At 53.4% G+C, this 26891-nt stretch overlaps 1 protein-coding gene across 3 annotated transcripts in view; it reads left to right on the plus strand.

Moving 5' to 3' along the window:
- The window catches only part of PLXNA2 (plexin A2), a 234109-nt gene that overhangs the window by 183560 nt on the left and 23658 nt on the right, over nucleotides 1–26891 (plus strand). For all 3 annotated transcript variants that reach the window (XM_070768668.1, XM_070768667.1, XM_070768669.1), the window contains 7 exons: nucleotides 11154–11305; nucleotides 17521–17638; nucleotides 19898–20034; nucleotides 20922–21089; nucleotides 21205–21298; nucleotides 25882–26121; nucleotides 26673–26816. In XM_070768668.1, the coding sequence (XP_070624769.1) occupies nucleotides 11154–11305; nucleotides 17521–17638; nucleotides 19898–20034; nucleotides 20922–21089; nucleotides 21205–21298; nucleotides 25882–26121; nucleotides 26673–26816 (1053 nt within the window). The remainder of the gene's footprint in view (nucleotides 1–11153; nucleotides 11306–17520; nucleotides 17639–19897; nucleotides 20035–20921; nucleotides 21090–21204; nucleotides 21299–25881; nucleotides 26122–26672; nucleotides 26817–26891) is intronic.

Raw genomic sequence — 26891 nt, forward strand, 5'->3', positions numbered from 1 at the left:
CAGGAGCTTTCGATACAAAGTGTACCTGTCCACTGGGGGTGCTCCACCCGAGTGACTCCCCTGGACCCACACGGCTGTGCTGGGAGGCTCTGAATTCTCCTTTCCCACCTCCTCTTAAGAACACAGTCTAGGGTGCTGACAGCCTGCTGCAGACATGGCAAGAGCCCCACAGGTCCGTCAGAGAGGCAGCCAACACCATGCTGGGCAGTCTCCACACCTGGCTTTCCCCTGCTACAACTTGGCCCTCGCCGCTTGCCCTGAGCCCCACCAAAAACAATACCCAGAGGATCCACTTGCATAGGACACTTGTAAACATGAAGCCACTTTGGGAGAAATATCAATAACCTCAGATATGCAGAGGACACCAATCTTATAGTGGAAGGCAAAGAGGAATTAAAGGGCCCCTTGATGAAAGTGAAAGAGGAGAGTGAAAAAAGCTGGCTTAAAACTCAACATTCAAAAAATGAAGATCATGGCATCCGGTCCCATCACCTCATGGCAAATAGGTGGGGAAACAATGGAAAGAGTAACAGACTTTATTTTGAGGGGCTCCAAAATCACTGCAGATGGACTGCAGTCATGAAATTAAAAGACGCTTCCTCCTTGGAATAAAAGCTATGAAAAACCTAGACATTATATTAAAAAGCAGAAATATTACTTTGCTGACAAAGGTCCACCTAGTCAAAGCTATGGATGTGAGAGTTGGACCATAAAGAAAGCTGATCGCCCAAGAATTGATGGTTTTGAACTGTGGTGTTGGAGGAGACTCTTGAGTGTCCCTTGGATGGCAAGGAGATCCAACCAGTCCATCCTAAAAGAAATCAGTTCTGAATATTCATTGGAAGGACTGATGCTGAAGCTAAGCCACTTGATGCAAAGAACTGACTCATTTGAAAAGACCCCGATGCTGGGAAAGATTGAAGGCGGGAGGAGACAGGGATGACAGAGGATGAGATGGTTGGATGGCATCACCGACATGATAAACTTGAGTTTGAGAAGGCTCCAGGAGTTGGTGATAGAGAGGGTGACCTGGCGTGCTGTGGTCCATGGGATCACAAAGAGACGCAACTAAGTGACTGAACTGAACGGAACCAATGCTTTGAGGTGTAGGATGCCCGTAATTTCTGAGTATTTCTGAGATTCTGTGGACTTCATTGTTTTGCTTCTGGGTCAAGGCTGTGTATTGTCACCCTGCTTATTTAACTTATATGCAGAGTGCTGCTGCTGCTGCTAAGTCGCTTCAGTCGTGTCCGACTCTGTGTGACCCCATAGACTGCAGCCTACCAGGCTCCTCCGTCCATAGGATTTTCCAGGCAAGAGTACTGGAGTGGGTTGCCATTGCCTTCTCCGTATATGCAGAGTACATCATGTGAAATGCTGGGCTAGATGAAGCACAAGCTAGAATTAAGATTGCCGGGAGAAATATCAATAACCTCAGATACGCAGATGACACCACCCTTATGGCAGAAAGTGAAGAGGAACTAAAGAGCCTCTGGATGAAAGTGAAAGAGGAGAGTGAAAATGTTGCCTTAAAACTCAACATTCAGAAAACTAAGATCATGGCATCGGGTCCCATCACTTCATAGCAAGTAGATGGGGAAACAATGGAAACAGTGAGAGACTTTATTTTGGGGGGCTCCATTTTCATCGCAGATGGTGACTGCAGCCATGAAATTAAAAGACGCTTCCTCCTTGGGAGAAAACAGTAGTCATGTATGCATATGAGAGTTGGACTATAAAAAAAGCTGAGTGCTGAAGAATTTATGCTTTTGAACTGTGATGTTAGAGAAGACTTTTGAGAATCCCTTGGACTGCAAGGAGAGGCAACCAGTCCATCCTAAAGGAAATCAGGCCTGAATATTCACTGGAAGGACTGATGCTGAAGCTGAAACTCCACTACTTTGGCCGCCTGATGCAAAGAACTGACTCATTGGAAAAGACCCTGATGCTAGGAAAGATTGAAGGCAGGAGAAAGAGGGGACAACAGAGGATGAGATGGTTGGATGGCATCACCAACTTAATGGACATGACTTTGAGCAAACTCCGGGAGTTGGTGATGGTCAGGGAGGCCTGGCGTGCTGCAGTCCATGGGGTTGCAAAGAGTCTGACACAACTAAGCGACTGAGCTGAACTGAACTCTTTTGGAACTCAACTGGCTTGGCTTCTGCTGAGATTTCTTAATCAAAAAATAGTAATGAGAAAAAAGATAGCTAGCACCAACTTATCACCATCTGTATATTATCTCATTTAGACCTTATGACAACTTCTATGAGGTGGAAGCAATTATCATGAGCCCCACTTTACAGATGAGGAAACCAAGGTACTGTGAAGGGTGATACCTTTCTTAATGTCACACTGCTAGTGAGCTGTAGAACTAGGACTTCATCCTAGCTACTTGACTCTGGAATTCCCATGTTTGACCCTGTAGCATCCTTCATCTCTTTCCTGGGCTCAGTTAGACAAATAGAACTGTCAGTCCATGGGCTGGGGGAGGGAGTGGAGTGGGCACCACACTCGTCATCAAGCCTGCTACAGAGATGGGAGGCAAGCCAGTGATCCCCACCCAGAGCATCATTTGGGGAGACTCGAATGCACAGGGAAAGATGGCACCGGGGCAAGGCCAAGGGGAGTGTGGGCATTCACAGGGTCAGGGCCAGAGAGTGGGGAGGATGGAAGCTGAGAAGTTCAGAGAAATGGTGGCTAACCAACTCCAGAGCTCCTTGGAGGGCAGCAAGTGTGCGGGCCTGCACAGAGGGGCTCACGAGGCTGGGGCATGAGTTCTCATAGCTGACGGCCTTGGGGCTGTGCCCTGGCAGGACGCTGGAGACTCAGGCAGCGTGGTGGGGAGGCTGGAGGCACCGGTTAGGTGGACCTGGCTGGGCTCTGCCGTTCACTCTGTCCCCTTGAGCCGGTTCCTTCGCCTATCCAGAACACTATTCTGCGTGTATAAAATGAAAATAATGGTAGCACCTCCTTCATAGCTTGTCGTGAGCCCTAAGTGAGATGTAATATATAAGAAAGTGAAAGTGTTAGTCTCTCAGTCGTGTCCGACTCTTTGCGACTCCATGGACTGTAGCCTGCCAGGCTCTTCTGTCCATGGGGATTCTCCAGGCCAGAATACTGGAGTGGGTAGCCACTCCCTTCTCCAGGGGATCTTCCCAACCCAGGAGTCAAAGCCAGATCTCCCACGTTGCAGGCGGATTGTTTACCATCTGAGCCACCAGGGGAAACCCAATATATAAGACCCTCAGCACAATTCGACTCATGATAAGTACTTAATAAATGAAAAAATTGGTAAGTAGGTACCATTATCAGAATCTTTAGTAACCTGGAGCTGATGCCCACTTCTGTCTCATCTCCCATCACGTCTATCAGGCAGGAGATATAAACAGAGAAGACAGGGTCTCTAGGATGGGAGCCAGTGTTTGTGAGGCTCCCACCTCGAAGGGGTTCTCCTGTGACCCCTTAACCATCTACCCGTACATCTGCCCCAACTCCAGCCTCCAGGGCTCTGCCCAAGTCCAGGAGTGGCCCAGCCAGTGCTCCCTAGGCTGCCCAGACCCTGGGCCTCCAGCACCTCCCTCTGCTCCCGGTGCAGCCCCGCGGAGCTCCCCAGCTGTAATTAATCGGCTGCATCTGCTCTCGCCCTTGGGCGGCTTTGTGGCACAGTTCCCTCCGAACTGTTCAATTAGCGGCTGCAAGAATCAGGGCGAGTGCAGCATCGCGGCGGCTGTTTTCCAGGTCACGGCACCCACGGTGGAAAACACACATGACACAGTCTGGCAGGAACGCAGGCTTGGCCCGGCTGCCCGGGCGTGTGGCGGGCGAGGTCGGGCTGCCGGCAGGTGAGGTCTGAGGAGGTGGGGGAGTGGGTCCCCAAGTCAGGGATTCCTGGCGACTTTTAGAGGATGCGCAGGAGACAGGAGTCTCCTGGTTTGTCCCTCCCATCATTCATGCCAGCCTCATCCCACAGCCTGCTGGCCTGCTCATCCAGGCCTACAGAGGGCAGATGAGGGGCACGGCCTGGGCTGGGGCCAGACACCGGGATCCTAGCGTGATCTGTGATTGCTTCTGGGACAGGGCTTAGGGGCTGCCGGACTGAGCCCTCTTGTGTTTCCCACATTCTCTTTCTGAATCCTGCAAATAGACAAACTTAATTCTACAACCAGTTAAAAAGCCAATACTCTTAAGGCAAGGTAATAACACAACTTTAAGTCTCAGTAGGACGCAAATTAAAGGTTCTTCAGTTCTTGCCTGGTGGCTCAGACGATAAAGAATCTGCCTGCAATGCAGGAGACCCGGGTTCTATCCCTGGGTCGGGAAGGTCCTCTGGAGAAAGGAATGGCTATCCACTCCAGGATTCTTGCCTGGAGAATTCCACGGACAGAGGAGCCTGGCAGGCTAGTCCATGGGGTCGCACAGAGACTTGGACACGACTGAGTGACTAACACACTTAAAGGGTTCTATGGAGTTTCCCTGGTGGCTCAGATGGTAACGAATCCACCTGCAAACCAGGAGACCCGGGTTTTATCCCTGAGTCAGGAAGACCCCCTGGAGGAGGGCATGGCAACCCACTCCAATATTGTTGCCCGGATAATCCCATGGACAGAGGACCCTGGCAGACCACAGTCCATGGGGTCGCAAAGAGTCAGATACGAGTAAGCAACAGAGCACATATGCATAAAAGGTCCTTTAGGGAAGAGAGACACGTAGGGTGAGAGGTGACTGAAACGGGGAAAGGAATTCCAGGGAGTAAGATAAGCATATGGGAAAGAGAAGGGATTACCTCCCCCTGGGGTTTGTCCAGGGCCCGCCTGGCCGGTGGCGTGTGAGCCCGCGCTAGGGCAAGTCGATGTTGGCACAGGCCTCCCTTGCAGCGAATCAGCAGACCTTTGCTCAAGCCGCGAGCCTGCTTGGCATTTCTTTCTTACACTCTCAGAGGATTCATGGATATCCAAGGGTCCAAAGAAAAACATCTGAAATGATCAAAGGGCCTGGAAAACAAGAGCTTCCAATGCAAGGCTGATGGAATTGCAGAAGCACAGACCAGGGGTGACTTAATTGCTGTCTTCAGTATCTGAAAGAGGTTTGATGAGGAGGCAGCTGTTCAGTCCTCCATTCAAGGAGAAATCACAGCAGAAACTGGCTTGAGCTAAAGTCAGCGAGATTTCAGGAAGAACTTGATGCTTCCGATGTGAAAAGACTGCCCCACTTCCAAGCGACACCTGGGCACCTACCTCCATCCTTGCAGTGGTCATTCGAGAACACAGGTTGTCCTGAAATCTGCCTGAGCCCAGCGTTTCCCAGGAAGAAAGAGCTGGGGACAGGTCTTGACAGCTGCTGTGTCCCAGGCAGTGTGTGATGTGTCAAGTTACTAAGAAAAATGGAGGAAGTCCCTGTCCCGAGATAGTTATTGTCTTATTGAGAAAAGACAGAGTCCAGGGTGACCCTTGCTGTCAGGGGTGTTCACCCATGGCAGTGAGGGTGTAGGCAAAGGGGCTCCTAAATCTGCCAAGATGGTTAGAGAAAGACTTTCTGAGGAGGTGTCATTAGCAGAGCCTCGTGTGATGGGTAAAGCATGTGTTAGCATCACGCTTGAGGGGCAGAGGGAACTGTGGGTCAAAGGCACACGGGCTTCAGACCCTGTAGCCACGGGCGCCCCACCTCCCCCAGGGAGCACGCATAGTACGTAAGAGAGTGGAACCAGAGCTCGCGGAGGGGACAAGGGGAGCACACAGCGAGAGCCGGCCCAGAACGTGGGGGAGCCCTCGGTCGCCCCCCGCACCCCCGCTCAGCAGCTGCTCTGTCTCTCCCCGCTCCTCCCGTACTTCTGGCTCTCCCTTGGGGCCCACAGAGGAGAGTGGACCGCGATCCCTCGTCCACGGTGTGTGCTGCAAAGCATGGAGCTGAAACGCGTCCGTGTATAAAGATCTTCCCAGCTGATTTCACAGGACTTCAGCTCCCTCCCGCCTCTCTCCACACCCGCATTACCCCCAAGCACACACACATCCATCCCAAACTGTCAAACCGTTTGTTCGCGTGGGTGTCTCGTTCAGAGTTACTTTCCTGAAAGAGTCCATTGAGTTCGTAATGCAATGCCCCATGGGCCTCAGAATGGCCAATAGCCAGGGGCAAAGAAGTGACGAGAAGGGAAGAATGAAGGCCGTTTTAGACTGGGCCAGTGTCCTCCCAAATTTATTCTGGGTGAAAGGGCGATGTCTGGCTCCAAACACGCTTCTGCGGGGAGCCGTGAACCCGAGGACACCAAGGCCCCGCCCTGGGCGGCACGGCCACTCCCCCACCAAGCTCAGGCTTTCTCCAATCAGCCCGCAAGCATCTCTCTCCGCCCTGAATCAGCCCACCAAGCACCGTCTAAGTTATGCGTTCCCTGGACCGTGTGTCCTCTTTCCAGGTAAATAGAAAGATGCCTCCCACCTCTAGGCTCTCTCCACCACCACCATCCCATGTTTTTGTGGTCTAGGAAGACACAGGTGCAGGGAACTCTAGGAAGGAAACTAACTGCCAACTATCGTGACCTGCTCTCACAACCATCATCATACCAGGGAGTTTCCAGGTGTTGTCTTATCTCACCTTCACAGCATCCCTGCGCGGCAAGCACTGTTATCTGTTTTCTGATGCGAACACAGAGAGTGAAGGTTACCTAGCTTGTAAGTATCAAGCTGGAATTCAGAGTCTGTCCCCCTCCCGAGCTCACTCTCTTCCCGCCGCCGACACCGCCCAAGCATCAGACCCTCCTTCTGCACCCCTGCGTAGCTGGCAGCCCGGGGCCCATCCGAAACTAGAAGACCACATGCATGGATCTGGCTGCTCCCCGGCTGTCTCTTGGTCTCCCTCTGACCGTGGGGGGACTCTTTTTGCCTCACCTCTCCAGGAGGTTAGCACTTTCTCCCCTGTGGCCCCACACCTCCTCCCAGATCTGGAAGGCATTCCTGGGAGCTCTACAAGCAATAGTCTGGGACTCCACCAACTCGCCTCCCTGTAGACCTACACGGAGAAGCCAGACGTGGCTCCCAAGGGGACCAAGCTTCCTGAGTGCCATGCTGGGTGCCCTGCCATCTAACCCTACTGTACTGAAGAGAGAGTCTTGGAGGCAGTCTCCAGGGTGGGGCACTGGTGGGCCTGGGGCAGTGTCCTGAAGACTCCTGTTCATGCCCTCTCTGGAGAATCCATTCTTTTCCTCCAAGCCTCCCCTCCAGAGCCTCTCCTCCATGCTTGGTCCTGGGGAGAAGTGAGAGCAGGATGGCCGGGATGTTACCACTACGCAGACAGGGCTTTGGCAGACCCTGACCCTCATTCTCAGAGTCACCTGGAAGCCCTCAGGTGGCAGGTGGTGAGTTTCACGGGACTCCTGTCTCTGTTCCACTGAGCCCAGACCTCCACCCTGTCTCGCTTTGATTTTCAAGCCAGGGGGGAGAGCAAATGACACGGGAAAAGGCACAGAGAGCTTTAGAGTGCGTTGTGTGGACAGGACCCCCTGGGCTCTGGGGAGCACTTGGGGGACAGAGCGTGAGAGGGCTGACGTGGCTGAAGTGACTAAGATCAGAAAGTGACGGGCCAGCCCGGGAGTCAGAGACTTTGCCTGGACAGTGGCCAGAGCCGTTGAAGGTTTTCAGAGCAAGCGACCAGTCCCCAGATCAGGTATGTGTCCATGACGACCACCTGGCCATGCGAGGAAGTCAGATCGCATGGAGGAAGACCGAGGATAGTGTGATTGAGGACACAGATCCGCTTATCACCTCCTCTGACACCGGAGCGGGGCACGGATTCAAAAGACACCTGGGCGCCAGCACTGACGGTCCCTGTGTTTATCACACACGGTAGGAGAGGGAAGGGGAACAGAGATGCTTGCAAGATCCTAGCTGGGTGCACAGTGATCCCATTAACCTTGAAAGAGGATCTGGGAGGACAATCAGGTTGGGGGTGGAGGGAGGGAAAATTAAGAGTTCATTTTTAGACGTGGTGAAATCTGAGATGCCTGAGGGACATGCATGTGGAAGTCGAGGTGTCCAGTAGCGATTGGATATATGGATATGGAGCTCGGGAGAGAGGTCTGAGCCAACAATATAGATTTGGAAAGCATCCGTAATGGCGGCCTTGGGAATCCTCTTGCAAATCAAGTTCTCACCACCTCATCTGTGTTTTGGAAATCCAGATTTTTGTTCATCAGTTTTGTCTTAAGCAAGAAAAGGGAAGCTACACCCCATGTAAGCCCCAGGGCACAGTGGCTGCTGAGTGTTCTGACCCTCAAACTCCTTCACCACCTCCCCGGGTGCTGGAGGCACAGGATATAGTGTGTACTGTGTGGGGAAGACCCACAGGGACCCAGCACTCCCCAGGCACTTGCCCCTAACCCGTGAGGATGATCCCAGTCTGGATTCCAGCAGCTCTTACCTGGGTTAGAAGGGCTCAGACTTGGGTCTCCACACCCCTAACTATCCATCTCTTTGATGTGTCTTCATGCAAGACGATTATGCTTGCTAATAATGTTGTCAAGTCTCCCATCTCTAAACAGCATAAGCTGGCTTATGCTTCTGAGCAGCTCTGTGCTCACAAATGTCCATTTGTGACAGTCCCCAAGTGACCAGGCCTCTGCCTCAGACCCTTGAAGATCACTGTGGTGAATTCGCAGCAGGAGGACACTGCCCCGTGGACCTGCCAACGTCACGGAATAGCCATAATACCATCCCCACGTGCTACCTGCAAGACCGAAATATTTTTAGGCTTTCCAGAAAGATTTCATTTCACAGTGTTTCTGAAAGGTTGTAATTAACCGCCGTGAGCAAGAGAATGTATTTTTAAAAATAAAAGTGGAGGAAAGAGAGCAAGCCAATCATCACGGTTCTGTCAGGGTTTTCAGTAGGTTCCTGGCATCCAGGTGGCTGAAGGAGGGGAGGGCGGGCCAGTGATGCTCGTTCCAGGCTATCAGGGGAGGGCGCCGGCTCAGATTTGCTCAGTGGTACCTCCTTCCTCCTGACACTCTTCCTGCAGGGCCATGGAGGCCACCCTTTCCTTTTCCTCCTTACAAGTATCCATCTCCCAGAGCTCAGGAGGCCCAGGGACCTGAGGAAGTGGCGCCGGGGAGGGTGGAACAACCAAGATCTCATGTTGGTTTTATTTAGAATCCTCAGAGACAGGAAAGCCATGGGGCTACAGGTTCCTCCTGCCAGCTCCTTTCTTTCCAAATCGCCCTGACTCCCCCCCACCTCCAACCCCACACCCAGTGCCCAGAGATGCCTCCGGGCACCCCTTTCCCTCCCTCAGGAATTTATCTCATGAATCGGATTTATTTGTATTCATCAGTTCAGTTGCTCAGTCGTGTCCCCGCCACAACCATCATCTTCTCCCTGTCTGCTCTCACCTGTGCGCTCACGGCCAAGCTGGAGGCCGCATGCATGGTGCTCACGTTGCTGTCAGAGAGCAGTGCCCCCTTGAGAAAGACAGGCGGAGGAAGAGTCTCCAGAGCCTTCAGTAGCGTTTTCACCTGTGCTCACCACTCATCGCTGCCCAGAGGCCCCATCTGGAGGTTCCTAGTGGACTCTTGGCTTTGCCCCACCCTCCTTGCCTCTCTCCCTCCCTTACTGTCTTATCTCTCTAATGTGCAGTGAAAAGAGCCCTGGACATTTTTTTTCTATTTGGTCCACGTATACAAGTTGTATGATCTTAGAATAAGATACCCTGGCTCTCCTTCCAGTTCCGAAATTCTGTGCTTCTGCCTGAGGTTGGGTTCGTGTCTAATCTCCTCCTACTTTGGATAACTATGGACCTCAAAGTAGAAATTATTCCCTGGAATCTGTTGGATCCCAAAGAGCTGTGTTTTTCCTGGAGCCTGATTCATTCTCAGATAGAAATTTACACGTTAGGAGAGCCTGATTCTCCAAGTTCCTTTTCCTGTTGCATCAAAATAAAATCAAGCAGTCAGCATTTGGTGACTGAATTAAGAAATGAGTAAATAAACGATCCTGGCTCATGGGAAACTTCTGTGGTGGCTCAGATGGTAAAAGCATCTGCCTACAGCGAGGGAGACCTAGGTTCGATCCCTGGGTTGGGAAGATCCCCTGGAGAAGGAAATGGCAACCCACTCCAGTATGCTTGCCTGGAAAATCCCATGGACAGAGGATCCTGACAGGCTACAGTCCATGGGGTCACAAAGAGTCGGACATGACTGAGCAACTTCACTTCACTTCACTGGAAAGGAAGCCAGCAGACTTTGGAAAATCAGGAAGCTATTTCTCTTTGATACGAGCACAATCGAGTTACAGGATTTTTCTTTTGTGTGTGTGTTGGGTAATGTCAAATATACTTTCCGTCTGTGGTCATCCCCTGCAGTGGCCCTTAATCAGGGACTCCTCAGAGCTCCCATGGCTTTTCCTTCAAATCTACCTTATCACTGGGTACTCTGCATCAGCCTTACTTATGGCCTTCTTATCTCCTCCTCCTTGACCACTAAGTTCCTTGAGGGCAAATTCCCTGTTCATCATTGTAAACTCAACTGAGGCTAGCACACAGGGGCGACCGGCATGACATGTCACAGTTCAGTTCAGTTCAGTCGCTCAGTCGTGTCCGACTCTGTCATCCCATGGACTGCAGCACGCCAGGGCTCCCTGTCCATCACCAACTCCCGGAGCCTGCTCAAACTCATGTCCATCGCGTTGGTGATGCCATCCAACCATCTCACCCTCTGTCATCACAATTACAGAGCCCTTGGGAGTTGACAGAATGGTCCCGGACACCCTCCATGTGGGAGCTTCCAGGGTGACGTTGGTTAGAGAGGACTATCCTCCTTCCCAACTAAAGAGACCTGAGGTTCAGGGAGATTCTGAGACTTGCTTTCAGTCAGGCAACTAGTGAATTCAAGCCCTGCCTTGAGCCTAGTACTTTCTCCTAATCTGTTTCTCATAAGTGGACGAATGAATGAAGGCGTCATTGGATGGAGGTCCTAAAGAACCAATGAAGTAGGTACAGTTTCATTGTCGGGATGATGACGTTGGAATCCTAGACAAGTTTAAAGTGGTGGAAATGCAGTTCCACCCCAGACTCCAGGTGTTCCAAAGCCTCCCTGCAGGGAGGGAAACAGGTGCCCATGCCCCTCCTGCCGTGACCGACCAATTACTCCTCCCGCTTCCCTCCCGCAGATCCTGACGGTGTCCGGACCTCCTGAAGGGGGGACTCGAGTGACCATCCACGGTGTGAACCTGGGCCTGGACTTCTCGGAGATCGCCCACCACGTGCAAGTGGCCGGAGTGCCCTGCACGCCTCTGCCAGGGGATTACATCGTCGCTGAGCAGTGAGTCCAGTCTGCTCAGGCCCACACCCTCCCTCCACCCCCTCAAAGCTTGGGGAGGATTCGCCCCTCTCTCTCTCCTCTGGGACTGCTCCAGGATCCATCCCCCGTCTCCCTCTTCCCAGGGACCCCACTCCCTGAAGCCTTCCCAGGACCCTCTCCTGGCCCACCTCCACTCCTCGAGTGTCCTGTTCTATGTGATTTCCAATTCCTTGGCTCCTCTGGCATCAGGGCTCCTGGTGCCAGGCCACCCCGTGGTTGGTCTCCGCCTGCCCACTGGCTGACTGAGCTGCCTTCCCAGCCCGTCCGTTCTCCTCCTCGGCTTCCCCCCTTCTCCTCCTCGGCCTCCCCCTTCTCCTCCGGCCCCCTGTTGGAAGGCATCCCACTCGGTGGGCTGCGGGCAACAATTTGTTTGGCTCGTGGGGCTCTGACAGCAGCTTAATCCGAACAGGGCCTCCGCCGGAGCAAATTCATTTATTTCACTAAGGGAAATGTCAGCTGGAAATTAGAAAATAGGCATGTAGCGGTGGACGGGCGAACGGGGCTCCCGGAGTGACATATGTTCCAATTTGGGGTGCTCATTTGGCAGTGGCGGCCGCTGTGGAGTCAGTGGACAGGAGGTGGGCAGGAGGCTGGGGGGCTGCTGGGGGTGGGAGGGCAGCAGGAGTGATGTTCCCCCGCTAGGGAGAAAGGGAGGGGGCCGCCAGGGTCTCCTGCATGATTTCTCAGGCAGAGTTGGGCCACATCACCCTGGGTCCAGCGGGCACGCAGCTCTGCAGTGGGCACTGGGAACCTGGCTGTGAGCAGGGCTGGAAGCTGCGTTCTCCCCTAAGATGCCACACCTTGCAGCCTCCCTCAAGCCAGCCCTGAGTAACAACCAGAAAAGTGGCACTGGCAACCGTAAAAAAAAGACAGTGTGTCTTCCATCGGCATTTAGGCTTTCCCATCCATTTTCTTGCTTCTAATGAGTAAGGACTCTGAGAGGTAGACATTGTTATCACTATTTTAAGAGCAAAAGACCCGGAAATGAAGTGACATCCCCCCACCCCCTCACCCCCGTTCACTCAGGGCATAAGTGGCCGTAGAGAGTTGGAACTCAGGTCTCCTAAGTTTTGGTTCAGGCCTCTTGCTGTTCCCTAACAGCCAGGGGAGACTCCCAGATAAGAGTGGCCTGAAAATCCCATGATCCGTCAGCATGTGGTTTTCTGGGTCAGAGGCCGTGATTCCAGGATGGCCAGGACAGGGTCAGAGTCGGGGGCTGAGTTCCCCGACTCTGGGGACTCCCGGCGGGGGAAGCAGAAGCCGCCTGCCTGATCCTTCGGACCTTCAGATCCTGCAGACTGAACCCTTCATTATCAGCCTTGGCCCTTCAAGGAATGAATCCTGGAGGAGAGACTGGCCAGGTCTACAGGAAAGAGATGAAGAGGCAAATGGGGAAATATTTAAGTAGCAATTCTGAGCCAGGAGGGGAGGGGAAAGCTGGCGGGCAGGAACCAGGAGCCTGCGGACTGTGGTCAGGCAGTCTCTATAGAGCCCAGTGCCCGGCCAGACCCAGCTAGACACTCAGTCACACTGAGCCCAAATCCGCCTTGGCCTCACAGACGTGCCCTAGGCCTTGGGACACAGGCCAAGTCTCCAACTTGGTGACATGCCACAGGGTTGCAAAGGAAAGGGTTTGCGGGAGATGAAAGGGTAAGGCTTTGAACTGAGAGGTGCTGAGTCTTGGGCAGCTGAACATAGAAATAGCCAGGGATCTGGGATTCAAAAAAGTCTTCTAAGTCCTGCCTCATCTACTCCGGGCAGCCCTGAGACCTTAGTAAACTGCTCCGTCTCTCCACTCTTCACTGGCCTCAAGGAAACCACGATTCTAACCGCGTGGGTTTTGGGGGAGAATTCAGTAAGATGAAAACGAGGAGCCTGTAATATGCCTTGGGAACATCAGGAAAGCTTGTTCCATCTTTGAAATCAAATGCATCACACCCACACAGGTCCCCAGGGAAGAAAGTTCCCTCAAAAAAACTGAAAGTGAGGATACGAAAGGAGCCTGGGAAGGTGAATGGTTGCCAGGGGTCCTGGCAAGGCCAGGAGGCACCCTAGAAAACCACCCCCACTGTCTCCTTGGGCACGGGGCAGGCAGGAGGTGGCAGGCGCATTCCGCACCTCGGCTGCACGCAGCCCTGGCTTCCAACGTGTCAGGCTCATCACTGCTCTCAAGGTTTCAGAGTTTGTTAACATCATTAAAGCCTCCATCCCGGGCAGTGAGCAGCAGGCACAATCATTACAGATGTCTGCGAGAGATGAATTTGGCTAAATGGGCCCAGTGCAGAGTCCCGGGCACGGGCAGGATTAGCGGGCACGGTAATGACTCACCATATGCTTGTGCCACGCCATCTATCACTCAGCAATTAGGTTAATGTTGGTTAAAGGGTCCTGCTTAGTCCTGCAATCAGCGCCCCACAGGTCTGGGGAGGGCCGGATGACTCCATCACCGGACGTTTCCTGGGTGATGAGAGGCAGGTTGAGGCTGCAGCTCAGCCCTTCCTGAGACAGGGGCTCTGTATGAGACAGACTCCGCTTAGGATGAGAGACCTGCCCCGGTCTCTCTCATCTGCTGTATCTATGAGCTCAGCCATGCCTTGATGGATGTTAGATTGCATGTGCTCCCCACCCCAAGGATGCATGCTCATGGGGAGAAAAGCACCACCCATGCCAGTCTGCAGGAGGTGGTGCAGGGTGGGGTGAGGGCACTGGGCTGGGTGCCAGGAGCTCAGCTATTGATCAGCTCTGTCACTTTGGGCAAGTCCCTTTGCTCCATGATCCTCAAATGTCTCATCTGGAAAGTGGGTCTGTTGAAACAGATCTCTGCAATCACTTTTACGGTCCCTAGGATATCAGAAACGATAGCCTCTATGCCTCATAGGATCTACAACTCCCATCATTAGAAAGCATTATCAGTGGCACTAATGTGAATCCAGAAGCCCACTATCTACCAGGAGGAGTCAAGCCTTCAAATGTGGAAGCTAACTGTTAAAGGGTTATTTAGTCTAATTCCTCATTTTACAAGGAGAAACTTTAAACATCCCCAGCTCCTGTCTCCTGGTAATACACAGGGAGACTGAAGCTATCAGGGATGCTGGGAGGAGGCAGGGAGACAGGGAGGTAGGCGGCCCCCAGAAGTCTAACCACAGGAACTTTGCTGACCTGTAAGGCCTGAAGGAGGGAGTGGTACCCACACCACTGCCCGTGGTTCTCTCCTGCCAGGGAGGGAGTGGGTGCAGCTGGCTAAGTCTCAAAGCCTTAGAAACCCAGGTCTTCCCAACCTTGCCATCCTCCACCTCCGCCAGCAACCTCAGCTCCACCCCAGGACAGCCACCTTGTCCACCCTGTCCCTTCCACAAAACACACAGAGAGCATTCCGCTGATTTTAGGACAGCAGAGTGGAGGAGAATCAAAGGCATGAGCTTTGGAGCCAGGCTGAACCTGGATTTGAATCACAGCTCTGCCACTTGCCAGCTCTCTGGCCATAGATGAGTCACTTAGCACCTCCGAGCCTTGGTTTCCTTGTCTGTAAAAATAGAGACAGTAAGACCCACCCTTAGGATGTCTGAGGATGACATGAGATCCTGTCTGGTACAGCGCCTGCCACATGCAGCTCAGTAAGCTGGAGCTCTTGTTATTATTGAGAGACTCCACTTTGGCTTGACCCTCATCCTCAGTATAACCCTCTGCACTCCCTACAGCTGCCCTCGAGCTCAGGGATCAAACACCAGCAGGAGTAACAGATCCACTCAGTCAAGGGGGCCTCTCCATCCTTCACTGCAAGCACCGGGTCCCAGGAATGAAAAGGAAGAAGAGAGACAGGTGGCCAGAGTTCCCTACAACGTGGTCTGCATCCTTAGCATTCTCACCCAGTTCTTAGACTTACCAAACAGACCCTTCTGCAGCCCACTGCCACCCCTGTCCACTCTAGAGAGGGATGGATGAAGCAGAAGCCCACTCCACCGGCGGGGAGAGCACTCGGCTGCAGGCCCTCCCTGCAGACCAGTCCCTGGGCCACCGATCACTCCCTTCCAGGAGGGACACTCAGAGCCAGCTGCAGGCACTCAGCCTTGGGCCCTGGGGCAGCGCCCTCTCCCCTCCGTCCGCCTTCTCACAGGTGCTTGACACGCAAAGCTCACCTTTTGGGCCATGAACCCTGAGCAAGAATATGTTCTGGAAAAGAGAGTGTGCCAAGAGGCCCCAGCCCTATGGTTCACCCCCTACAGGGACAGCAGAATAGGCCATCCTGGGCCTTCTCCTCTCTTAGGTCCCAGGAGGAATAAAGATGCCCATGACCTTCACGTGTTCTCACGTTTCCTCTTTCCCGGACTTCGAGCCCACCCTGATTTCCTCCTGCTTTTTCTTCTCGAGGGTGGTTCCAGCACAGTGACCAAGGTTGGGTGAGTGAGGGACAAGAAAGCGTTGATGAGAAAGGAAAGAGACTCATCTGCTCCCTCCTCCTCTTGGTCTTCCCCTCCCCGCCACTTCCAGCAGAGAGCAGAGATAATCCGCTGATGCTGCTGGAGAGGGCAGATCAGCAGGATTGGATGGCAGGGACCCCAGACAGGAGCAGGCGCTGGGGCCCAGGAAGCCCGATAGGAGGGCTGTGACTCCAAGCAGGAAGCAGCGTGGAAATAACCCCACGAAGTACCTCAAATGAAGCTTCTCAAATGCTCCTCTAATGAGGTTTAAGGAGACAATTATGTGTAAAATACTAATTGATCATCACTATCATCTTTACTGTGGGTTCATAATTAATTTATTTATCCTTGGCGAAAAGGAGGGGAGAACAGCCTTCGACACGCACCCACTAGTGTCTTGTCGAACTTAATATGCTAAACGCAATAAGACAGTTATTGCATGTTAAGTAAATATTCACCAGGAGTGAAAGTACTTATTTGGGATTAACTGTTATGAAGGAGATGGAGCTCGGTGGCATGCCGTGTGCGCGAGCACGCCGTGTATTTGTTTAATGCAAGTTTTATTACATCGAAATGAAATCTCTGTTTAGTTACCTTCCTTCCTAGAGAAGCTGTTGAGATAAGCATTGCTCGGTTAAACACAGATCTTCCCCACCGTGCCTGGATAATGCTGAGGATTACTGGAGAGGGGTCTGTTTTTCTGGCTCCCCCACTAAGCCAGCCTACCAAGGGCACCAGCCTGCTCTGAGCTCTTAAATGGCATTGGGAGGAGGGTTTCTCTTTACTGAGCCTGGTGGGGCCATTTCCCACCCACCCCATGCCTTAGGATTCCGGGCAAGAGGTCCCCCCAAAAATCTGATTCCTTCCCTTCCTCCCATATGCTCCAGCTGCTGCCCACTCCTAGAGGTGGCTGTGGCCAAGGCAACCGGTCTGTAAATGTGCTTGTTGTGGCTTATCTCAGGCACCAGGGAAGCCCCCACCCCACGAGGGGGCATCGATTTTGCACAGCAGCAGAGGGAGTGCCCCGCCCCCTCTTCCCTCCAGCTCTCCTGTTGACATGAGACATGATTTCCAACCCCGGGGTTGGTTGGCCGCCTCGCCCACCAGCTTCCTGCGCTCAGCCCTTGATTAAGTGAGAGTCCAGTGTCGACTGCCGTCCTAATGAACTTATCCACCTGCCACCCCGTCACCCGCTGCCCCTGGACGCCGCTGCTCTCACTCAGCCGGGAGCTCCGGTTCGGGGAATTCACTGTCTGGCCAGATTATCTGTCCCCTCACTGCAAACCACAGGGAGGGAAACGAACCACACATGAGTCAGCTTGCCCAGTCAGTCCTCAGTCCTTCTTCTCGGGAGTGTTCAAGTGTTGGCCTGCCACTGCCTCTGCCCTGCCCCTCGGTCTCTCTGCAGGGCATTAGGTTTATCCCACGGATATTGGAACAGGACTCAGTGCTGAGCCCTGCACGAGGCACTGACTGCAGGCTTGTTCGTAGAAATAGGCAGCATAGCGTTTTGAAGGGACGCAGGTCTTTAGAGATGCGCTCATCCACCTTCTCACTGTGTCCATGAAAGATTAAAGCCCAGAGAGGGAAAGTCCTTGGCCCAGGGTCACACAGCCACACGGTTGAGCAAGCTGTCTTGGTCCAGCCCTGGTGTAAGACTGTGTTGAGTTACTCACCGTGACTGTGGTGGGGTGAGCAAACAGGCAGGAATGCCAGCTGTCCCCAAGTCTCTGATGGGAAGGTTTGCTGTCTCGTCAGGATCGTCTGTGAGATGGGCCACGCCGTCGTGGGAACCACCTCTGGGCCTGTGCGCCTGTGCATCGGCGAGTGTCAGCCGGAGTTCATGACCAAGTCCCATCAACAGTACACCTTTGTGGTGAGTACTGGGTCTTGTGCTGGGCTGTGCTGCTGCTGCGTTGCTTCAGTCGTGTCCGACTTTTGCGACCCTCTGGGCTGTAGCCTGCCAGGCTCCTCTGCCCATGGGATTCTCCAGGCAAGAATACTTGAGTGGGTTGCCAGGCCCTGCTCCAAGGGATCTTCCTAACCCAGGGATCGAACCCACGTCTCTTCTGTTTTCTGCATTGGCAGGTAGGTGGGTTCTTTACCACTAGCGCCACCTGGGCAGTTGCTGGGGTGCAGATTCCCAGAAAGGGCACATTTCTGCTCCCAACTTCTCCCAGGAAAGTCCCACCCTCCCCTTCCCAAGCCAGTGCCTCTAGGCTTCTTGCAGACTGAGTAGGAAACCAGAAAAAGTAAAGCCTGTCTTTCCCGGGTGAGTCGCGTTCACGACCAACAATGCTTCTTCGGACACTTGGGAGTCCCAGGGAGCCACAGGTCAGGGTTCTGAATAAGCAACATCAGACCTTTCTTAGAAAGTGGATCCTCAACTCAGGGTGGGGAGGTGCTGCCCTTTGTCCTGCCAATGTGATATCTTTGTCTAATTCCAGCCTAATGAGGACAGATAGCCTGAGGGACCTAATTAAAAGGGTCTATATTTATCCACATGCTTTTTTTTCTGCCAGGGATATTGTAAGAGGGAGTTTAGAGGAGCCATTTGAAATCCTGCAGGGACACGTGTCTGTGTGTGCGACCACGGGGAGGAATATAAGAGTGAGCTGCTCTGTGTACTGGTGTGTTGCATGCACTTACACACATACACAGCCCTGAAAACACTTCTTCACACCCAGGCAACAGGTGGAATCACAAAGACTGTCTTTACTCCTTCTGAACAACCCTCTTCTGGGGCCCAGAAGTCCCTTTTCCGACACCTAACCAACATTGTTTTATCAAGTTCTTTGTTAAAAAGCGTTAACACCCTGCAGAGGGGGTCAAACCAGCCTTGCTCAGAGTATTGAAAAGTTATTAGATCACAAAATTCTCTTCTGCCTAAAACATTTTACTGCTTATGTTAGGTTTTCCGGTCTCTTCCTTGCTATCTCAGCAACTCTACCTTCCCTTATACCAGTCTTCTCTTGGGTCGGAGGGCATCACGGGCTTCCCAGTTGGTGCTAGTGGTAAAGAACTGGCCTGCCAATGCAGAAGGCACAAGAGATGTGGGTTCAAGGCCTGGGTCAGGAAGACCCCCTGAAGAAGGAAATGGCAACCGCCTCTTCTTGCCTGGAGAATCCCATGGACAGAGAAGCCTGGTAGGCTACAGTTCATAGGCTCATAGAGAGTCAGACACGACTGAAGCGATTTAGCACACACGGATGCATACAAACATGCATGGCCTATATCTGCAGCCCACCCCCCCCCCCGCCCCATCTGAGAGGGTCTTGTGTGAGAAGCAAACTCAGAAAGACTAGATGGAGAGAGAGTAGTAGAGTGACGAGCAGGGGGGGCTTCAGAGATCACGTCGCCTTCCTCCTCTCTTGACAGAGGAGCTAGCAAGACTGATTGCCAGCCCAGACTGATGCAGAAACTTGCTCCAGGAGTGAGTAGAACTTGCTTGCATTGCGTCGCTAGTGAGTGGCTAATGCAGACTGGAGTTCATATTGTGTGGTTGCTCAGTTAAATGTACTTTCCACTCCACTCTGCTGCCCACTAGGCAGAAACAATTTCTTTCTGATGCATTCTAGGCCAGTGACATTTCTTTTAGGCTTCGGGGTGATTGTTACAATTTAATGAGCTTAGTAGAACATCCCAACCAACGATGGGCCATCCTCCTGGTAAAGGTCAGGGAAGCCAACATTACCCTGCCGTGCCCCTCTCAGGCTGAGGGAGGGCTCGAAGGACGTGAGCTTGGACCATTAACAGAGACTCTTGGTGGCCCAGTCCAGACACGGATGCTTTATTCAGCCCTATCGATTTTGTGCCAAAAAAATCAGTACTGCTCCAGATAGAGAAGCATTCTCAATTGTTCTCAATTTGTAAACTAATTGATAGATTAGTCAGTGTCATCTCTGCCTTCCCATCAGTGTTATGAGCAGAAGACTCCCCGGGGAGTTAATTACTTGCCAAACATGGCCTTTCTGCCTTCCCTGGATATGCCCGGAGCCTCTTCTTAGAAAGGGTCTCAGCTCCAGGGTAGGCAGAGAGTGTTTGGAGTTCCCCCTTCTGTCTTTTTAGGTCTAGCCTGGGCTTCTCCCTTTGGGCAAAGCCTGAGCCGTGATCATGTCTCTGCTTCCTCCCAAAGAACCCTTCTGTGCTGTCACTCAACCCCATCCGAGGGCCTGAGTCTGGAGGCACCATGGTGACCATCACCGGCCACTATCTCGGGTCTGGAAGCAGCGTGGCCGTTTATCTGGGCAACCAGACCTGCGAGTTCTACGGGTGAGAGGGGCTTGGAGGAGCTCTCAGAGACCGTGCGTGTGTGGGCTGTGCACACATACATGCACATGTATGCCTGCCCCACCGTCTCCATGGTACACGTCACATCCTAGCCCCAAACCCTGTTCCAGTCGCTGCGAGAAATGCCTGCCAGTAGTCAGTCTGTATCGCATCATAAGGGCTAAACAGTCCTACGAACACTTGCAAGTGAGGCCCATGAGACCTGCTCCTGAGCAGGGCTCCCAGGAGCGCTCAGTCGCCATCAGGATCGAGGGTTCATTAGGCCCCCACCGTGGTGACTCCAGAAGCATGGCCTCTGTCCCCACGCCACCCACAGATGCCTCCTTGGGGCATCTCTCGTGTGTAAAAATTGAAGCCTGCTATTTGGCAGGTATTCCAATGAGTCTCTGGGGATGTAGAGAATCTAGAGAGAATTCTGAAAGGGATCTTTAGATGGGAACCCAACTTGCTCAGTAGACCTCCTGCCTGGACCGTACACAGCCTGGGGCCAAGACTGTGTTTTGGCCCCAGGCCAAAACTTATCTGCATAGTAGATACTCCATGTGTCAACTGACCGACCAGACTCCAAGCACTGGCTAAATAGTCGTGTTTTAGAAAAATCCAGAAAGACAGGCGTTCTCCCAAAGCCCAAGGAGTCGTGCCCCTGCCCCACCTTCTCTAACCCCCTTCTCCAATTTGTTGCTCCCCAACCCAACCAGAGTTGGAGCTCAGGTAGAAAGAGACACTGATACACACTGCTAAGGGACGTTCCCTAGCCTGGGGTAGAACAGGACAGAAGAACCCACCCTTCAACTGGGGGAAAGCCCCTTCTCAGGCCAGAGGCCGCCTCACTTGCCTTGGCTCCTAACCCTCCTGCGGTCTGCCTGCAGGCGGTCCATGAACGAGATCGTGTGCGTCTCACCCCCGTCATCCAATGGGCTGGGGCCGGTCCCCGTCTCCGTGAGTGTCGACCGTGCCCGAGTGGACAACAACCTTCAGTTCGAGTACATAGACGACCCCCGGGTGCAGCGCATCGAGCCCGAGTGGAGCATCGCCAGGTGAGGCGGAGGAGGCGCCCAGCCGCCGCGCCCGAGCCCCTCTCACCCCGGGGCAGGGAGCGTGGGGGCAGCTGCAGAGGGTTGTCTCCCTCACCCAGCCTCTGCTTCTTCCCAGTGGCCACACACCCCTGACCATCACGGGCTTCAACCTGGATGTCATTCAGGAGCCGAGGATCCGCGTCAAGTTTAACGGCAAAGAATCTGTCAACGTGAGTACCAGCACGTCCACCCGGGCCTCAGGAAACGCGGCCCTGGGTGTGTTTGGCAAGGTGATGGGGTCTGTGTTAGCACTGGGGCCTTCGACTGCCAGAGCAGAGTCCGCAATCATGGCCCCGAACACCGGGGCCTTGCAGTGGTTTTTATGATGACAGTATAACCGCTGCTCATCAGAAGGTCACAGCTCTGTGGGCTACAAGAGCGCGTGACTCCTCATCCCAGTATGGCTCCTGAGCCTCGGATATGGCGCCAAAGGGCTCCTGTTTTCTGCCATGTTCCCTTCAAGGTCTGATAAGAGGAGTGTGAGAGGGTGAAGAAATTCTGGCTGCAGATTCAGATGTTTTCAAATTAGAAATAGGACGCTGCCATCTATTAGCTGGACACCCATGATAAAGTCGTTTAACCTCTCTGATCCTCGCTTCCCCGTCTAGAAATGCTGATGATAAGACTCTCCTTGTGGACATGTAACATGCAATGAGGCCGGCACTTGATAAACGCTAGTCACTGCGTGCAGATAATTCCATGCTGGTTGCTAAGATGATCAAGCTGAACATTTCACTTCACTCTCCTGGGCAGAGCCATGTAATTTAATATTTTTTTCCCCACTGTGGATTTTTGTGATGTTAAAAAAAGTTCTCTATCGTCAGAGCAGAATGTCTGCTATGTTGTTATAAATTTTTTAGTTTGTTCTACTGGCTCCATCTTTCTCTTTTCAGTCAATATGCTCTGAAACATTATTGTATTCATAATTATAGTCCAGGAGATGCTATTATGGCCATCATTTTTCACATGAGTTACTATTATTACTGCTTTGACCTTCTGGAGATTGACGAGGCTGAGATGGAGATGGAAAAGGTGGTGTTGCATCGACCCTCTTTTTCCTGACGCATTCCCAGCATGCTTGGGGCTTCCCTGGGAAACAGAAATACACAAAATGACGGACTTGCCGGAAGGCTAGATCTGGAAAGGTCTCGGAGATCATCTGGTCCAAACTTCTCCTCGTGTAGCTTAGAAAATAGGGCCAGAAGGGAGTAATGACTTGCCCCCAGACATGAAGGCGGCAGGTGGTAGGGCCAAGCTCAGTCCCACACATCTGACTCTTCGTAGCTAGACTATGTGAGATGCTGGTGGGCTTGACATTCCATCGTGCCAGAAGTGTGGGATGCCAGTCTGTTACCTCCAGTGCCCATCGTGGTAACAGCTCTGTAGGCTAGACGAGCACATGGCTCTGTGTCCCAGTGAAGAGCTTGATATCTGAGCAAAAGAGACTGTGTCCCCTCTCCACTTTCAGGCTGAGGCCACAGCCCACCTCCACCTGTCTGCTGTCTCTAGGAACTGGCCAGCCTGGGGAGGAGGCACAGTCCCTCCAGGGTCAGCAAGACCCCAGAGGTCAAAGCATCAGAATACATAAAATAAAAGACACGGTTCATTTAGCACAGAGGGAATTTTGTAGGATGAGTACATGACTGAGAAGGTCAACTTCCAAGGCTGCATGGTTAGTCCCCAGGAAGCTGTTTGAAGGGACGAGAGAGCTGGGAAGGGCCCCCCAACAGCTGACATCCTTCTGAGAATGCTTGGGTCTTGCTGCCCTCCCCAGGACAGGCTGGCAGGAATCTCCCCAGCAGCTCCCCCTGCCCACCCCCCAGGACCTCAGTGCTTCAAGGAGTTAAGAAGCAGCCCCTCCCTCTCGAGAGTCGGGGGGCCCTGAGCACCAGCAGTGACCTGCCTGGTGTCTGCGGGCTGCAGCCTAGAGGAAGGGCCTGGGTGTGCATGTCTCCAGCAAGCTAGTCCCGGGAGGAAAAGCCGGTCTGCTCTGCCCAGTGCCTTCCGGTTTGGGGGTGTTGGGAGAGAACCCTGTGTCCCCTCGGCCCTGCTTGGAGCCCACCTCACCTTCAGGCCCTGGCGCTAACCCCCCCACCTCTGGGTTTGGAAGCAGACCCAGGGGGACGGGCCAGAGCGCAGGCCGCCAAACCCGAAGGAATGTTTGGCAGGCAAAGTGCCGATGTAGCGCTGGGCAGGGAGCAAACAGAGGCTGTTTGTCTGGGGGTGATTTGCTCATTCTCAGAGGAGCCTCGTCCAGGGGCATCAGAGCGAGCGGAGAGGAGACAGGGTGGGCAGGCCGGCGGCACTCAGGCTGGGGGTCTGTCCGGTGGACCCCGGGCTGGGACCCCCAGCTCAGCTCCTCCGACAGGGTGGGCAGGCGGCGGTGCTCAGGCTGGGGGTCTGTCTGGTGTACCCCGGGGTGGGACCCCCAGCTCAGCTCCTCCGACAGGGTGGGCAGGCCGGCGGCGCTCAGGCTGGGGGTCTGTCCGGTGTACCCCGGGGTGGGACCCCCAGCTCAGCTCCTCCGACAGGGTGGGCAGGCCGGCGGCCCTCAGGCTGGGGGTCTGTCCGGTGTACCCCGGGGTGGGACCCCCAGCTCAGCTCCTCCGACAGGGTGGGCAGGCCGGCGGCGCTCAGGCCGCGGGTCTGTCCGGTGGACCCCGGGCTGGGACCCCCAGCTCAGCTCCTCCGCCCGTTTGACAGCACCTGTGTTTCCCTCCTGCCAGGGCGTCCCAGCTGGTATGTGAAAGGGGCTCTGGGTTCACAGGGGGCTGCTGAGGGGACCTGCGGAAGGGGGGGTGGGCACTGCTCTCTGATGGCACGGAGCCCTCCTGAACCGTCTGGTTTAAACTCTTCAACTCCCCCTGGAAAGGGAGGGTTAAGGCTTGGAGTGCTGACGTCATCTCCATGCAAGTGTCCGCTTTCTCTGCCCTCTCTCACACCGTCTTGTTTTGCGAACGTGAAGCCTGGGTTTGTGTATGTTGGCCGGACACGCAACACGTGTGGAGCTGCCAGGACAGCGCGTACTTGAGCAGGGTTCCCACACATGCCCCTGGTGGTTGCTGGGACACCGAGCCTCCCGCAGCCCCAGCAGCTGCAGAGGGCCGGACAGGAGGAGCAGGGAGGGGTCCAGACCCTGCTAGGGCCCCGGGGTGGGGTCTCCAGTCGGGCTGCTGCCTGGGAAGCCCCCAGACCAGCCGGCAGAGGAGGGCCAGCTCGGTGACCTGTTAGCTGGAGACCAGGGCCCACCCAGGAGGAAAGGACAGTGTGAACTCAGGGGCAATACCACGGTCACACCTCCATGGACAGTGAAGGGACCCTCAGAGAAGAGAGAGACCTTTACTAGGACTTTTAAGGAGGTGAAGGAGCTTTTTCATCCATCACTGTGGTCAGTAAACATTAACTGAACACCTACTATGTGCTCGTCTCACACAGCTTCCCACATCCCATCACACACACACACACATTTATACACACACACATACACACACATGGACACACACACGGACACACACACATACATAGACACACAAACACATACACACATTTATGCACACACATAGACACACATATATACATATACACAAACATGGACACACACATACATAGACACACATACACACGCACACAGGAGACACACACACACATAGACACAGATATACACGTATACACACACACATACACACACATGGACACACACATACATAGACATACACACATGGAACACACACATAGACATAGATACACACACATACATACATATACACACATACATGCACACACATGGACACACATACATAGACATACACACATGCAGGACACACACATACATAGACACACACACATATATGCCTACATATACACACATACATGCACATATATACATACACACATGGACACACAATACATAGACATACACATACACACATTTATACACACACATAGACACACATATATACATACATACACACACACATGGACACACACATATAGACACACATATACACACGCAGGAGACACACACATTCATACACACACACACATGGGCACACACACATAGACACACACACACACATGTACACACACACGCAGGACACGGCTTCTGTTCTTATCTTTTCCTCATTTGTTCAGGCTCCCTCATTCCCAGGCCTTTGCTACTGTTTTTCTCTGCCTGGAACTTGATCCTTTACCATCCCTGCTGTCTGGGAAAGTCCTACACATTCTCCAGGTTAAATTTCATTCATTGTTTCCAAAGGAAAGCTCCCATGAGTCACCCTCACCCTGCCCAGGCCACGCGCGCGCACACACACACGCACACAGGCTGGTGCACACACACAGGCACCCCTAGAGTGCCAGGGACTGCCCGTCCGGGCGTTTCTCACTCCATCTGTGCCTTTAGCAGTGCCACGGCCCCTCCTGGGCCACAGGCCCTCTGCTGGGACCACCCTGTGATGCTGGTTGGATCCTTGTCTCCACCCTGGACTGGGGCCTTTTCACTGATGGCCCAGCTCCTGGGCACAGCGCCTGTAGGTGCTCAGTCAGTGTGGGCGAGTGAAGAAGTGAAGTTAAAACACACCCCTCCTCCTTCACGCACACACAAAACCAACAACAGAAAAATACAATTTCACAGCTCTTTTCCCGAAGTAAGTAGCTCACTGGAGACCGGCTAACAAAGCAGAAGGTGGGACAATGGGAGTGTGACCCCGCAGTGTTGCCGGCTGGGTGTTGGAATGCTGCGCTCTGGTCCCCTTAGGTGTGCAAAGTTGTGAACACCACCACCCTGACCTGCCTGGCACCCTCGCTGACCACGGACTATCGGCCTGGCCTGGACACCGTGGAGCGGCCAGACGAGTTTGGATTTGTCTTTAACAACGTCCAGTCCTTGCTGATTTACAATGACACCAAGTTCATCTACTACCCCAACCCGACCTTTGAACTTCTCAGCCCTACAGGAGTCTTGGATCAGAAGCCAGGATCCCCTATCATTCTGAAGGTAGGAGCACGGCGTGGCCAGAGCACCCCTCTCCCGTCCTGGCCTCGCCTCCCTTCAATGCCCACAGGCTTCCGTCACTGTCAGCGCCCTGTGAAGAGAGCTCAGGAATAGCTACAGACCCACGGAGTGACATATCTTGAGCTTGGGATTCTCGAGGAACCCTGGAGAATATTTTTGTGTTCTTGTGGACATTGGGCCCAAAAAGCCTTGCAGTGCCTTGGAAGCAACCATGTCCTTTATTGACCTCATCCGTGGCCACCATAACTGCCCTCAAATGTGAGGCAGTCAGGGTCCCCGGTGCCATCTGTCCAAGGGTGTGTTACTCCACCACTTTCAGGTCTCGCCGCTCTCTCCTTCCCTTTCATCATCTCCTCCCTCTGTTTTCTCTTTTCCTCTCTAAATTGTGGCCGATGGACGTCCTCGCCAATGGAATCCCTCTTTGGTTTTTGGGTTGCTGCCCTTACCCTCTCTCTTTAATCTCTTCTTAAATAGGCAATTAACTTCTGTGTGCACGTGTCAATTATTCCTAATAAGACTGCTATTATCTGCAGGGCAAAAATCTTTGCCCTCCTGCCTCTGGAGGTGCCAAGCTCAACTACACAGTGCTGATCGGAGAGACCCCGTGTGCGGTCACCGTGTCTGAGACACAGCTCCTCTGCGAGCCTCCCAACCTCACGGGGCAGCACAAGGTCATGGTGAGTGAGCCTTATTCTTATTCTTTCTTCCCTCTTCACCTTGCATGTATAATCTATCGAAGCAAAAGGGTTTTC

Source organism: Bos indicus, chromosome 16 (assembly GCF_029378745.1).
Source record: "Bos indicus isolate NIAB-ARS_2022 breed Sahiwal x Tharparkar chromosome 16, NIAB-ARS_B.indTharparkar_mat_pri_1.0, whole genome shotgun sequence".
Classification (NCBI taxonomy): Eukaryota; Metazoa; Chordata; class Mammalia; order Artiodactyla; family Bovidae; genus Bos; species Bos indicus.